Raw genomic sequence first — 15,167 nt, forward strand, 5'->3', positions numbered from 1 at the left:
TTAGCAGTGTACTTCCATCCTTCTGCCTACTCTGCTCCCCGCTCTGGCTCTGGTGAATTCTCTCACCCTTCCGCGCTTCTGGCTGTACCTAGTGCTTGTATGTATGTATGTATGTATGTATATATGTATAAATAAATAAATCTTTAAAAAAAAAAAAAAAGAAAATTTTGTAGGGACCTTCCTGGTGGCCTGGGGGTTAAGTCTCAGTGCTATCACCATGAGGGCCTGAGTTCAACCCCCAGCCAGGGAACTAACACACACATCTCACCCACTACTCCCCTTAGCAGTGTATTTCAGTAAATCTGCCTGCTCTGCCCCCATTTTGGTGAATCCTCTCACCCCTGCAACTCTGGTCTATACACCAGTTCTATGCAAAAAAAAAAAAAGGCATTGTAAACAGATATATTTATAAAAATATTTATTCTTGATATCTCCAAATTAAGGAAATAGTTTTTAGACTCTTAATAATTTTACCTGGCAATCTACTCAGATATAAAATTGCTTTGGTTAGGAAACAGTACTTATAACTGACATTGTACTTGGTGATTTTTCTGACCACCTACATAGAACTTATTAGAAGCAAAATATTATTTTTTTAAAGATTTATTCATACAAGAACTGGGATACAGGCCAGAGGCGTGGGAGGGTGAGAGAATTCACCAGAGACAGAGCGGAGAGCAAAACAGGCAGACAGATCGAGAACACTGCTGAGGGGAGCAGCGGAAAAGGCAGGAGAGTTCTACCGTGCCATGTGGGAATCTCCCTGGCAGGCTGCGAATTGAACCCGCACTGCAGAGGCTGCGGACAGCTTCAGAGCTGCACTCAACCTGCTGTGCCACCGGGGAGGCCAGAAGCAAAATACTATTGAATGTTGACTTTATATGGGAGATATTCTCTGGTTGATATATAACATTATTGCTTACTGATTTATAAAATAATTTATAATGAATGCACTAATTTTAAAGGTTGATAATGCATAGTGGTCAAAAAGTTAATAGCTTTCAGGATTTAGAAATGCATATAGTTTTTCTTACCAATTATTGGTACAGGCCTGTAAAATAGCCAAAATTGTCATTTTGGTAAGAATATTTTGAGTGACCTAAGCACTTCCTTAGGTTCTTTAGAGAGTTATTAAAAGAGCACAGGTTTTCTGAAGAAGTTTTTAAATTATTTAAGGTATCTTGGCTAACAAAATTGAAATGTAGAAGGATTCACTAATATTTTTGGCACAATAGTATGTTTATTAAAGTAGAGATAAACTTGTGTTCAAATTAGTGGATGGTTAAATAAAATATGGTAAATCCTTATTCAGTTACTTAAAAATATATACAGATATTTTTAAGGAATCTAGAAAAACATAATATTAACACCAAAAGTTAGAATACAAAATTTTCTTTGCAGTGTGATTTTAATCTTCTTTAAAAAGCTTAATAATAATAATAATAATAAGAATAAGAAGAAGAAGAAGAAGAAGAAGACAGAATTATATTAGCAGTTGTAGTTTGTGAGAATGGGCATTGTTCTTTCTGCCTCCTTTTAAGATTTCCTGTGTTGAGCATGTATAATTTCTATAATCGGAAGAGTGATATATGCTAAATTTTAGACTTGTAAATCTCTACCCTGCTTTCCTAGTCTGATTTCCTATGGTTTCTGGTACCTGTAACAGTAAGCATATTGAGGAAAATTATGAATGAATTTGTGCAGTATTTATCAGTGTTACCCAGTACTATCATGCTTGAATATCAAACTTTATTTCTAAACTATTCTTCATGTAAGGCTCCTTAGAAAATGGTGCATACTTCTCTGCTATTTTATTTTATTATATATGTTTAAAAAAAATTTTCCCTGGCCCACATGGAGGCAGGGGCGAATACCCCCATCCCAAGACCCTGAGACCCGAAGATCCAGGTGACACAGGGCTCCCCTGCCCCCACCCCCACCTGTAGCTTACACCAAGTGGAAGTGTGCTGGGGCCCCCTGCCCAGGACCCGGGCCATGTTGGGGTATCTGGCTCTTATCTCCGGCCTGACTGCATTTTTCTGCTATTTTATTTATTTTTTAAAGATTAATTTTACTTATTTTGCATATAAGAGCTGGGGTATAGGCTAGAGGTGCGGGGGGTGAGAGGATTTACCAGAGACAGAGTGGGGAGCAAAGCAGAGCAGGCAGATTGACTGAGATACACTGCTATGGGAGCAGTAGGTGAGACCATAGGTCTGTTGTGCCATGTGGGTTAGCTGCCTGGCTGGGGATTGAACTCATGTTTCACTGGCTGCCGATAGCTTGATAGTGCTGAGACTTAACCCCTTCCGCCACCAGGGAGGCCCCTTTTCTGCTGTTTTAAAACATAATGAATAGGGTTTAGCATTTCTTGTTCAACTTATGTTTACTATAAAGGAACATTACTATTCTGTACTAAAATAAAGTGCTTTTCTCAGGCAAGTGTTGGTGAACTTGCTCTCAAGAGTCAGATAGTACATATTTTTGGCTTTGTGCGTTATCTGAGTCCTATTAAAACTGTCACATCAGCTGTCGAAGCAAACCAGACATGTACAATAGGTAAATGAATAGACATGATTGTCTTGCATTAAAACTTTATTTAAAAAACAGGTGGCTATAGGGCTTCCCTGGTGGCTTAGGAGTTGTCTCAGTGCTATCACCTCTATGGTACTGTCAATCACCAGCCAAGCTATTTTTTGATCCCTGGCCAAGTAGCTATCCTACATATGGTGCAGCAGACCGCTCCTGGCTTGTCCCCTGCTCCCCTTAGCAGTGTATTTCAGTAGATCATCTGTTCTGCTCCCTACTCTGCCTCTGGTCAGTCCTTTCACCCCTAGCACCTCTGGTCTATACCCCAGTTCTGGTATGCAAAAAAAAAAAGTAGAGGCAGGTGGTTCTAGTTTTTCTTCCCCTGCACTAAACTGTGTTTAAAGATTTATTTATTTATGCATACAATAACTAGGGTACAGGCCAGAGGTATGAGAGGATTCACCAGACAGAACAGACAGATTGACTGAAATACACTGCTGAGGGGAGCAGCAGGCAAGTCAGGAGAGGTCTGCTGTGCCATGTGTGTAACTCCCTGTTTGAAGATTGAACTCATGCTGCAGTGGCTGCAGATAGATTCATAGGTTGGGTCTTAACTCTTGCACCACCAGGGAGGCCCTAAACTGTGTTTAGTTGTGTTACGGTATCCCTTCCTACTCTTGTTGGTTCTACTTTTAATGAATTAGTTCTTCCATGGTTTTTGTGTCTTGTGTTAGTTGCCATGTCATTCTTATCCTTCATGTTCCCTCTTTTGCCTCAATCTCACTTTCTTTTTTTTTTTTTTTTTTATAGAGGCATGTTTATTTCTTTATTTATTTGTTTTTGTTTGTTTGTTCTGTTTACACATGCACTGGGTACAGTCAGAAGCGCGGGAGGGTGAGAGAATTCACCAGAGCCAGAGCAGGCAGAAGGACCGAAGTACACTGCTGAGGGGAGCAGCGGGCGGCAGGGGAGGTCTGTGCGCCATGTGGGACCCTCCTCAGGTGGCCGGGGAGCAGCCGGGGATCGAACCGGCGCCGCAGAGGCCGCGGGCAGCTTCGTAACCCAGCGCTCAACCGCTGCGCCACCGGGGAGGCCCTCAATCTCACTTTCTATACCCATTCCCCTTAGCTATTAAAAAAAATGAAGTGTTAGCTAAAGAGATAATAAGCAAAAAGACAAAATTTGTATTCTGAATGTTCCAGTAATTTTTGCTGTAACCTAGTATGGTCATTGTGACAGTTGTATTATATCCTTTAAAACTAAATTTTGACCCCTAAATATCCCCTAGAAATAAAACAAGTTACCAAAGAAACTATCTCCTTGAGAGCCATTTTCTGTGTAATGGCTTATTTTTTCTGTGGTCTTCTTTTAGGTGATCTCTCTGTGGGTTGAAATAAAATGTAAATAACATGTGCAGGTATGCCTCTGTTAGGCTTAATTTGGTTGTGCTTCCAGTTACAGATGATTGTTATAATAAAACCTAACCTACTGGTTTTACCAGATTAGTAGAGCATGCCTTTTCCCCACCATTGCTAGAGGTATATATTGTGTGTGCTTAGTTTTGAAAGATTTATTTCTCTCTGTATTTTATATTCTAGATTTTGTTGATTTGGTTATAGCTTCTTAATGATGTTCTCATCAACTTATTTTATTTCCAGCCTGTCCTCATCACTTATTAACCAGGAGTGCATATTTACTCTGTTGACTTGCATATGATTTCTCTAACTTTGTGCCATTCTCTTCATTCCAGTGCATAGCTAGTTGTTTATCACTTCTGGGAAGTGTCCCAATGACCACCACTTACAGTGTAATTTATTACTTATTTGTTACTTACTTTAACAGCTACTGTGTGAAGACATTTACAGGACACAGAGAATGGGTACGCATGGTGCGGCCAAATCAGGATGGCACTCTGATAGCCAGCTGTTCCAATGACCAGACTGTGCGTGTATGGGTTGTAGCAACAAAGGAATGCAAGGCTGAGCTTCGAGAACATGAGCATGTTGTAGAATGCATTTCCTGGGCTCCCGAAAGCTCATACTCTTCCATCTCTGAAGCAACAGGATCTGAGGTACTCTGTGATTTACATGGCACTTCATGTTTTCTTGCTGGTATATCAGAACCTTAAATATAGCTTTACTGATTCTCAATTTTAGGCCATTAAATGCATTAAAAAAAATCTGTGCCCTACCATTCTGAATCTTGAAACCCTTTATTCTTTTCATTTGACAGATGCATTTGTATTTCTTAACCAGTGGTAATTATTGCTGTCAGCTGACCCTTGGTGGGGTGGGGGTTCTCCTGAATAGTAAAAATAGTCACTTAAGTATCAAAATGCCATGTTTATAGGAGTATGCTAATGCAAAATAAAATTTATGGGAGAGGTTTAAAGCTGTATTTCGAAAGAATAGCCTTTAGTGAAAATAATTCTTTTGTTTATAAATTTATGGTGATACACAGTTCAGTATTTATTTTAAATGAAGAACATTTCATTTGAAGACCTCTGATCTTCATCAGTAGAAGCATTAGCTGAGTGTGGAGTTTTATTATATTTTTTAATGATTCTTAATTTGTCCTCTGTGATTTCATTCTTTATGATTAATAAATTTTAAAAAACATGGATTATAGTTTATGGGAATGAGATGATGATCCAAAATCAGCCACACTTTTTTAATAGACATTCAAAATCGTAGATTTCTTTTTTAACTTACCAATGGAGAAAAATATCCCCCATTTTCTCTCTAAATGAATTTTCCATTATAGTTTATAATGGGTTATTGGAAAAGTCATAACGTGTTTTTGCTTGAAAACAGAAAAAATATGTCATGACTTCTGACAACCTAATATTTTGGTCTGCTGGTTGCATTTTCAAATTCTTTTTTACTGCCCTCTGCTGGTGGTTACTTAACATATGTCATAAATTTAATTCTAGCTGAACTTCATATATAGACTGAATTCAGTAGTGTTGAAATCCTTGATTACAGGTCTTGAGCAGTAAATATATCATCTGTTGTTATTGTAGAAACTGAATCTTTAATCTAAGTGGAGATTTTTATTTTTTATATTATTTTGGGTCCTTTCTGTATAGTCTAGGCTGTCAAAGACTTGTGTATTTCAGTAGAGTAAAACGAAATTAATATGTCCTGAAGATCTAATATCCCAGTGTGGTGGCTATAGTTTATAGTACTGTATTCATTGTATATCTGAAATGTGCTGAGAGGGTAGAGTGTGAATGTTCTCACCATCAAAGGCAGGGGAGTCATGGTGTAGTAGTTACGTAAGTTGGTGGATATATTAATTAGCTTGATTTTGGTGATAATTTTACAATGTATGTATTTTAAAACATCAAGTTGTGTACCTTAAATATATACAATTATTATATCCAGAAAACTGCATATTTCAGAATTGGAAATGGATGTTTGCTAGATAGAAGTCATCTCTAAAGTTCTTACTTAACTTCTTACATGGGAACTTAATTTTTATGTTTTCTACAGACTAAAAAAAGTGGCAAGCCTGGGCCATTCTTACTGTCTGGATCCAGAGACAAGACTATTAAGATGTGGGATGTCAGTACTGGCATGTGCCTTATGACTCTTGTAAGTTTACACGGCCCCACTGTTTTTTTGCATCTTTATTGTATTTAAATGTTTTTGGGTTAGATGCCTTGTAAATGATATTAAATAAATCTGAATTATTCCAGGTTTTTAAATAACTTTTTAATAAAGATCCTTTTTTCTTAAATTTATGTAACTCCATTGTTATAGAGAGAATTCCTTTAGAATGTCATGGTATATGAAGGATCTATAAATCCAGGTATGTGGCACTTGGTAGTGCTAGGAGGAGGATCCTAACTGACTCTATCTTTAAAAACAATGTCATTCCTACTAAGTTTTTATTATATATATTTTATTTATATATTTTTTACATCATTGTTCATTTTTAAACAATGTTTACTTTCCCCCTCCACCCTCAGGTACAGTCCCTATAGAATTTCCTTCACTAATATACCCATGCACCATCACCACAGTCCCCTGTGCTCCTACCTCCCTCCCTCTGATCCCACTTCCTCTTCCTCCTCCCCTGCAGGATGTCTCTGGTTTATAATTGTTTTTGTTTTGTATTGTTGATATTTTTTTCTCCTGATGTCTTATTTGGTTCCCCTGTATTCCTCCTATAAGTGAAACTATCCGATATTTTTCTTTTTCCTTCTGACTTACTTCACTGAGCATAATTCCTTCTAGCTCCATCCATGTTGCATCCCTTATAATCAGGGAAATGCAGATCAAAACCACCATGAGATACCACCTTATACCATTAAGAATGGCACATATCAAAAAAACCAGCAACAACAAATGTTGGCGAGGATGTGGTGAAAAAGGAACTCTCCTACATTGCTGGTGGGAGTGCAATCTGGCCCAACCACTATGGAAAGCTGTCTGGAGGTTCCTCAGTCTACTAAAAATGGAGCTGCCATATGACCCAGCAATTCCACTCCTAGGGACCTATTAAGTATTTTTGAAGCTCTTTTTCTGTTATATTTGACTTTACTATGAATTTTCCTAACTATTTGTTGCCTATTTATTTACATGGTTCTGTTTATTTGGTTTGTTTCACCTTTCTGAAATTAATGGTGCTAGTTTTTTGACTTGGAAATCCTTGTTTGATATTAGGAATACCTAGATTTCAGTAGGTATTAAGTGGTAAAGTAGGTAAATAAGTGACCTAACAGGGTTATGTACTTCCTTGTTTGCCTATAGGAGTTCCAGGGGGAACTATGAACATAAGTCCACTAGCATTTTTTATAGTTTGATATTCATGTTTTAGAGATTCTTTAGGTGCTAACCATACCTTCTTTGTAGGTTGTGATAGATACATGTGGTAGTATCACTGAGAATTAATAGAAATTAAATTTCTTTAGTGGTATTCTGAGCTGAGTTCAGATATACTTCTGTATATTGCTGTTAGAAAAGATAAATTATAGGGGCCTTCCTTGTGGCCTGGGGATTAAGTCTCAGCGCTATCACCTCTGCAGCCCGTGTTTGATCCCCGGCCAGGGAGCTAACCCACATATGGCATAGCGGTCCTCTCCTGTCTCGCCCAATGCACCCCTTAGCAGTGTATTTCAGTAAATTCACCTGTTCTGCTTCCCACTCTGTTTCTGGTGAATCATCTCACCCCCTGCACCTCTGGCCTACACCCCAGTTCTTCTATGCAAAAAAAAAAAAAGAATAAAATAACATCTATGCAGGAGCCAGTCAAGTTTCACGCATTGAATTTACTGGTTATATATTGTTAACTTCCAGTTTTCTTTTTTGGCTCTGCTGTTGATGTTTTGATGCATGCAGTTTCACTGTGCTTTGAGTAATGATTTACTATTTTCACAACTGCTATATTTAAATTATTTTTTTCCTTTACTAAGTAATAAACTTTTTTGTTTTCAGGTGGGTCATGATAACTGGGTACGTGGAGTTCTGTTCCATTCTGGGGGGAAGTTTATTTTGAGTTGTGCTGATGACAAGACCCTACGTGTATGGGATTACAAGAATAAGCGATGCATGAAGACCCTCAATGCGCATGAACACTTTGTTACCTCCTTGGGTATGTATGAGTTATGAGATTTCTAAGCAATTAGATTTTGGAGTACTAGACATAACAAAATTTTAAGTAATCACATGGACTTTTCCAGGTAAGAAACAACCATTAGCATTTAGGACAGAATGAAGAAAACAGGTTAAAAAACTTTATGGATTGTTACCATTTTTTTAAATTCTCCTTGACACTCTCCATCATCAGCCTTATAGTAAAAAAATTAAAATCTCGGGGCCTCCCCGGTGGCGCAGCGGTTGAGCGCTGGGTTGCAAAGCTGCCGGCGACCTCTGCGGCGCCGGTTCGATCCCCGGCTGCTCCCCGGCCACTGGAGGAGGGTCCCACATGGCGCGCAGACCTCTCCTGCCACCCGCTGCTCCCCTCAGCAGTGTACTTCGGTCCTTCTGCCTGCTCTGCTCCCTGCTCTGGCTCTGGTGAATTCTCTCACCCTCCCGCGCTTCTGACTGTACCCAGTGCATGTATAAACAAAACGAACGAACAAACAAATAAATAAATAAAAAAACATGCCTCTATTAAAAAAAAAAAAAAATTAAAATCTCTGTTGAACAACTTTGATTTTGGAAACAAGCATTATGAAAAGGATACTTAGTGATCATTCTGATGGGTAATTTTTCTCCTTGACTAATTTGTACGTTTCTCAGAGGAAATCTTACTGAGCTTTATTCCTTTGACAGGTATTACTATCATGTCCTGGGAACTCAGAGAATTGTATTTAATTTTAATAAACATCCTCTGTGTCACTGGACCTGAGTCTGTAAAATAGTTGTATACAGTAAAATACATATCATTGGGGTATGATGGTTTGAATGATGAAGAATAAGGCTAATAACTATCTCACAGAATTGTTACAAGGATTAAATGTGAATATAAAGCACTAGTACGAAGCCTAAAACATAGCAGGTGTTTAGTAATACTTTGAGGCTCTCCTTGTTATTCTAAGTTTGAGTGTTTGTTCAACCCCAGTTGATTTAGAGGGGTTGTGGGGGCAGGGTTTTTATTAAGGTGTTAATATAGGGTTTAATAATTAAATTTTAGGCTCTCTAACCCAGTTGGTAAGTGTGATACCTTCTAGAGCTGGATATGTGGGTGTGCGTAGAAAAAAAATGGGTATTCCTGGTACTTGACCTGGCTTATTTTGCGGCTTATTAAAAATTGTATTTGGCCCAGTTTGACATTAAAATAAGCCTTTTTTGTTTGTTTTTTTTTACAGATTTCCATAAGACGGCCCCATATGTGGTTACTGGCAGTGTAGATCAAACAGTAAAGGTGTGGGAGTGCCGTTGATTGAGTCTCATTTGGCCCCTCCTCCCTTTTTTCCTCTGGATGCACTCTGATGATACCATGGTTACCCCATTGAGCTCCGTTTAAATAAATATTGTCCTTTCATGTAAATTATTCTGGATGTAGATTGAGCTTATTAAATGTTACACACAAAGTATTCATGCATGGTGAATCCAAATTGTATACTGTAAATTTACATACGTTGTCTAGAAGTACCATAGGGTTTCCAAACCTGGGCTGGCATTGGTCACACCAGGCCTAAGAAGGCAGAAGATAAATAAATTGAATTAGGGCACTAAACTGAATAGTTGACAGTGTCATTTTATGTTGAATTATTAACTCCTGTTTTTCTTTCTGCTATCTGTTGGTGCCTGACTTGATGGCCTCATTTGGGGGAAAGTGGTGGTTATTAGGGCTTTTTCTGAAATGTGTATCTATGTAACATCACTTAAGTGTGCTTAATAAATCTTTAAGGATGTTAGATAATAAGGCTACAATTCAAAATTTTCTGAACCATCTATGTAATTAATGGGGATTACACGTTGGAATTTTTGTCATGACACATTTGCCAAATCAATAGGATACATTTGTTTTGGCAGCCTATCAAGCAAAGGCTAGTGGTATATTTATGTATGCAAATGACTGTAAATCTCAAGAAAAATCTCAGCAGTTAATAGCAAATCATTTGTTTCATTTGGTTCTTAATGCTTTGTAAACAGGTTTAAAAACACTGTAATACTCTAAGCTTCTTTCCAACTAGACACACTTCTAGGTGTATTCTCCATATATTAGACTGTTTAGTGATGTGACTTCCCAGTAGAATTTAATCTTCCATTCGAGTGTGTCATGGTACAAATCACTATTTGTTTTTGATGTTTTTTTTAGGGATGTGCAATGTGCGTTACATAATGACAGAAATATCGAAAAGGTTATGTCTACCCATTTAAGGGAGTGGGAGAAATACAGCAGTTGTTTTTCCACATGATCTGATACCGATTTGAACTGTATTTAACTTACAAGTTAAAAACAGGGTTTAATGGAGCGTGTGTAAAAATACACTGTGTTTTCTTTTTTTTTTGTTTATATGTAAATGTTTTTAAGTATATGGGCCTATCTATAAGTGGATAAGTCTGTATATGTTTATCACACACATACAACCTCCATGTTCTTGGGTCCTGGGTTTTTGAAGAAGTGCTAAAACTTGCTAGATCTTGCTATGGAATTACATGCTTTAAAACAAACCCTTTTTTATCCTAACGCTTCTAAAACTAGGTCTGACTCTTTGGAAATTGTTCCCACCTAAAGGAAAATCACTTCCATTATGATCCCCACCCCTGCAATTTGGCTGTTTAGCATTTTACACATCCCTGATATATTGTATATTGTGATCCAAAGTTACTACAAGTAGGTTTATGAGAATTTTGTAGTCTGTGACTTTGGAAACAATATTCCATTGCAGATTATTAATAATTCCATTGCTTAGCTAACCAATAGTTTTGTTTTGTTTTTTAAGAGGGTCATTTGAAAAGTTAACAGAACAATGAAATAACAGTTTAACAAAATAATTGCATTTTATTCATCTGTGTAACATGTGATATTCCAAATGTCCCTTTTAGTACTTAATGGACATTTGGTTCCTGAAAAAGACAAAGGGTTAGAGTTAATGTCCTGTAGATACACACAGAGAGACTAGGCCATATAGTTACTAGAAGCAGCTTTATGTCTAGCTTGTGTCTTTTTTGTTTGCTTGTTTTTTGTTTTTTTTTTTTTAATAATTCCTGAGAGACCTCTCCGGAAGGAAAAGTGTTTTTGAGAACTGATGGCTATTTTTTGAGGACAAAAATTACAATTTAAGAAATAAAAAGCTGGTAGAATTCCTTAAATACAGTAGAATAACTTCAGGACAATATTGCCTCACAACCCTGCTCACATTGAGAAGTCTTTTTTGTTTCCCTTTAACTGTTCTGACTGGATTTTTCTACAAAAGCTATGGAAAATATCTTTGTTCTTGTTTGCTGCTATTTCCTGTCCTATTTTAAGAAATATAAATACATAGAAATGGTGCATCTTAACATTTGTTTGTACATGTATAAATGTATTTTAATTCATTTTTTAGCATGTAGCAACACGAATTAAGGGTAAGCCACAACATCTAGAAATCACTCATAGATAATGAACAATAAAGGAAAAAAAATGGTACCGATTTAGGAGGAAACAAAGCTGCTGTCCACCGGGTTTTTCCCCTGCAGCATACAGTGACTTTCGTTGACAAAGGAGGAGAAACTATTACTCTGTAAACAAAGTTTTCCTTACTTGGGAGATTGCCACAGCCTGCTGCTTAGTTGAGTTACCAGATATCCTCCATTTGAGAAGCAGCGAATATTGAATCTCAGGGATGGTCCGCAACTGGATCCACATGTAACGAGCCCTGTTTGAATAACGAAAGGGGGTGGGCAAGAGTGATCCATCCACAATCGGGAATCAGATTTGCAGAGATTTCCTGCACTGTTGTTTGACACTGCCCTGTTGATGCCCTTTCTTCCTGTTTCCTCGTTTTCTCTGTCTGCTGTCTGACCCTGTGCCTTGCCTGGGATAAGTACAATGATGAGGTTACTGGTTTGGATTGTAAGTAGAGGAATTTATTAATTGGTTTAGAGGTTCACTGCTGCTTTGTCACTTTCTTAATTGGCCACTTATTTAAGAAATAAAAAGCTGGTAGAATTGCATCCTCAGATGATTATTGACTTTGTGTGTGTGTGAAACAGACATTCCAGTGCCATCTTATATATAATAATGTGCCCAAGAAGTCCTAGCTGCACTCTTGAAAGTGCAAGCCATGGAAACTGATTTAGACATCACTTGGAGAATAGTTGCTTTTTCACATGGCATCTTGCACTTTAGGAGACTTAAGACCGTCCTTTTTTTTGTCTGTGTGTGGTGTGACCAATCGTGTGCCCAGAGCACTGCCCTAAAAATCACTAGTGTTAGCAAGTTGTCCGGGCTATGAAGCGCTCACTGTAGTCTTTGGAAGCTTTGGCTTTAGATCACCAAGCCCAGTCTCCTTATTGTCAGTGCCCTGCTCTCCTGTTTGCCTCTTTCTGTTTCTATGTGAACTTCCAGGTAATATCACGCAATGAATAGTAATAGTTTTTCTTTAAAAGTCTCTTAAAGGACTTTAAAGAAAAACTATTTAAAGGTAGAGGATATTTTGTTGACAGTGGTGGCTTGATAATCCTTAAGCAACTGAAGTTGAAATTGTTGAAGGGAAAGGCACTTAAAATGGTTACTCTTTCTGTCCAGCTGTATATAAGTCCAATGTGTTAATCTAGATGATGCAAAGAAGAATCTCTTGGTAGAGAAGCGAAATGTACAAAATTGGTGAAAAGTTTTTTTTTTCTTCAGTAGGGTGGGGGGAGGGCAAGCTGGATTTGCAAGTCAACTGGACTAAATTGGCCTTTTTATCTTTCCACTATATCATGTAAGTAGCTGCTTTCTTGTCCTGCCTATCCTTCAGGCATCCCTAGAGCTCACTCAGAAGATAGAAATATACACAAAAATCTTCGAGTTAGAAGTTGATGCTGACACTGACATGAAGGCAAGCGTTGATTTCATATGAACGTTGCAGAGGTAGTGATTGGAGAAAACAGTTCCCCAGATTGTAAGAGTTAACTGAAGATATTGACAGTTTTAAAAAATCAGTAAAGGAATGTATATAATATTGCTCTTGTGTTTTACAGTAAGATTTGTTGCTCTCAGACTGTGTAAAACAAAATTTATTCATGTTTTCTGCATATTAAAAAATCTTATTGTACCAATTGGTAAACTATTAAATGCCTATAAAACTAGATGTGATTTTTCTTTTTTGGGGGGGCGGTCTCCTTGTGCACAGATTTAAAGTCTGAATCCTAATTGAAAGTAGGACTGTCCAGCCCTACCTGTCACAGGAAGAGTAAGATGCAAATTGATAGCAGGACCTTGATGGAAGACTTATCTGTGTTGCCTGCTTTCTTCCCCTATTGGAAGGAGCTAGGAGTGGCCTATAGGGGATTTTAAGGCTCCCCTTTCCCCTCCAGCAAACCTATTGACAGTGATTGTACAACTGAGGTTTATAGTCCCCTTAACAAAGTCTAGACTTGTCATCAGGGCTGCCTGATTCTGTTAATGTCTCTTTCTACCTAGTGGTCTTAGGTGATTATTTCAAATTTGGGTTGAAATATACCAAAAGTTTTCATCCTTGCCCCAGAAACTCCAGCATTTTTATGTGTTTTATAAATGTGGCTCTGTCCTGCCTTTCATCACCAGACTGCTCAGCTACTGTCCCTAGTATGCTTAGGACACCTGTGAAGTCTCAGCCTTTTCCATGTATAAAGTGCACAGATGATATGGCGGTTCTTTTCGTACAGCCCAATTGTTCTGTCTTGTTGGGAGTAACTTTTCCCCTATATGGGAGCTTGGCCAAGAGACTCCAGAGAGAGAGAGATCTCATGTTTGTATCACTATCTTGAAGTGCAATTAGCTGTCACCTGTGTACACGCACATGGAAGGTTCATGATTGTGTCTGTAACATGTAAGATGAGGGGTAGGAAAAGAGAAGGAACAGTACTGCAGCCCAAGTGTGGCAGCTATGTGACACCTGATTCAGCTGACCCTAGGCTCCTCTAGGTATGTAGTTCTCTGAGCCATCAGCATCACCTGGGAACGGGTTAGCAATACTTGCGCTTAGGCCCACTGGAACAGGGTGAGACTCGGCAAATCTGTTTTAAAACAGCCAGGTGATTCTGATGCAAGGTTCTGAAGTTTGAGAACTAATCTGAAATGATTCAGCTACTCAAATACGGACAAAAGTCACTGTGCCCTGGGCCCCACAGCTGGCGTTTGAATTTGGATCTTTTTCACCCTCTCTTTACCATGAATTTTTTTTTTTTTAAATCAGCATTATGCATGGTTATTCCCACCTGGTCTTAAGGTGAGCAGTGTATTTCAGTAGATCCGCCTGTTCTGCTCACTGTCTCTGGTGAGCCCTCTCACCACCCCCACCTCTGGCCTGTACCCCAGGTTCTTCTCACACACACACAAATGTGGAGGGAGCAAAAACAGCTAATATATCACTGCTTATTAGGTGCAAAGATGCCTTTTTTCAACATATTTATTTTCACATAGCCCATGTTGGTGAATATTAGTGTTTACATGAACAGAACAAGACCCACTTGAGGTTAGGTCATAGGCCAAAGGCTGAAGCTAATGAAAGGGTGAGCTGGTGACCAGGCACTTGCTCTTCCCCTGATCTGGTTTCTAACCCACATGGCGCAGCAGACATCGGTCTCACCCATTGCTCCCCTCAGCAGTATACTTGAGTAGATCTGTCTGTTCTGTTCCCACTCTGGTGAATCTGCTCACACACCTACCCCATATCTCTGGCCTACACCCCAGTTCTTGTATGCATTAAAAAAAATTAAAGTGCAATAGTAGTAAGTGTAAGTGTAAACAAATTTTTAGTATTGCAGGAACAGTTGTTCCATGCCCGAGTTCCTCTCTAGCACCTATCGCGCTAATTCCTCTGTGGTGTGACCATTAGGAGTGGACACTAGGAATGCATGCTTGCAACTCAAGGTTGATAGTCGTTCTATATGAAACTCTTCTCAGGGTAACTGCCCTGAATGGTCTGTATCTCAGTGTGTGTATGTGTGCGCACACACACATAATATATTTAAGATTTATTTGTGCATACAAGAGCTGGGGTACAGGCCAAA

The 15,167-nt window shown here is 38.5% G+C and overlaps 1 protein-coding gene across 4 annotated transcripts in view; it reads left to right on the forward strand.

The window, feature by feature from the left end:
* Window positions 1–13,262, forward strand: part of PAFAH1B1 (platelet activating factor acetylhydrolase 1b regulatory subunit 1) — a 71,762-nt gene extending 58,500 nt beyond the window's left edge. For all 4 annotated transcript variants that reach the window (XM_037495147.2, XM_037495149.2, XM_037495148.2 and 1 more), the window contains 4 exons: window positions 4,372–4,600; window positions 6,024–6,125; window positions 7,971–8,127; window positions 9,347–13,262. In XM_037495147.2, the coding sequence (XP_037351044.1) occupies window positions 4,372–4,600; window positions 6,024–6,125; window positions 7,971–8,127; window positions 9,347–9,420 (562 nt within the window). In that variant the 3' untranslated portion in view covers window positions 9,421–13,262. The remainder of the gene's footprint in view (window positions 1–4,371; window positions 4,601–6,023; window positions 6,126–7,970; window positions 8,128–9,346) is intronic.
* The last annotated feature ends 1,905 nt before the right edge of the window (window positions 13,263–15,167 follow it).

This window comes from Talpa occidentalis, unplaced genomic scaffold (assembly GCF_014898055.3).
Source record: "Talpa occidentalis isolate TD23 unplaced genomic scaffold, MPIMG_talOcc4v2.1 talOcc4.7, whole genome shotgun sequence".
Taxonomy (NCBI): Eukaryota; Metazoa; Chordata; class Mammalia; order Eulipotyphla; family Talpidae; genus Talpa; species Talpa occidentalis.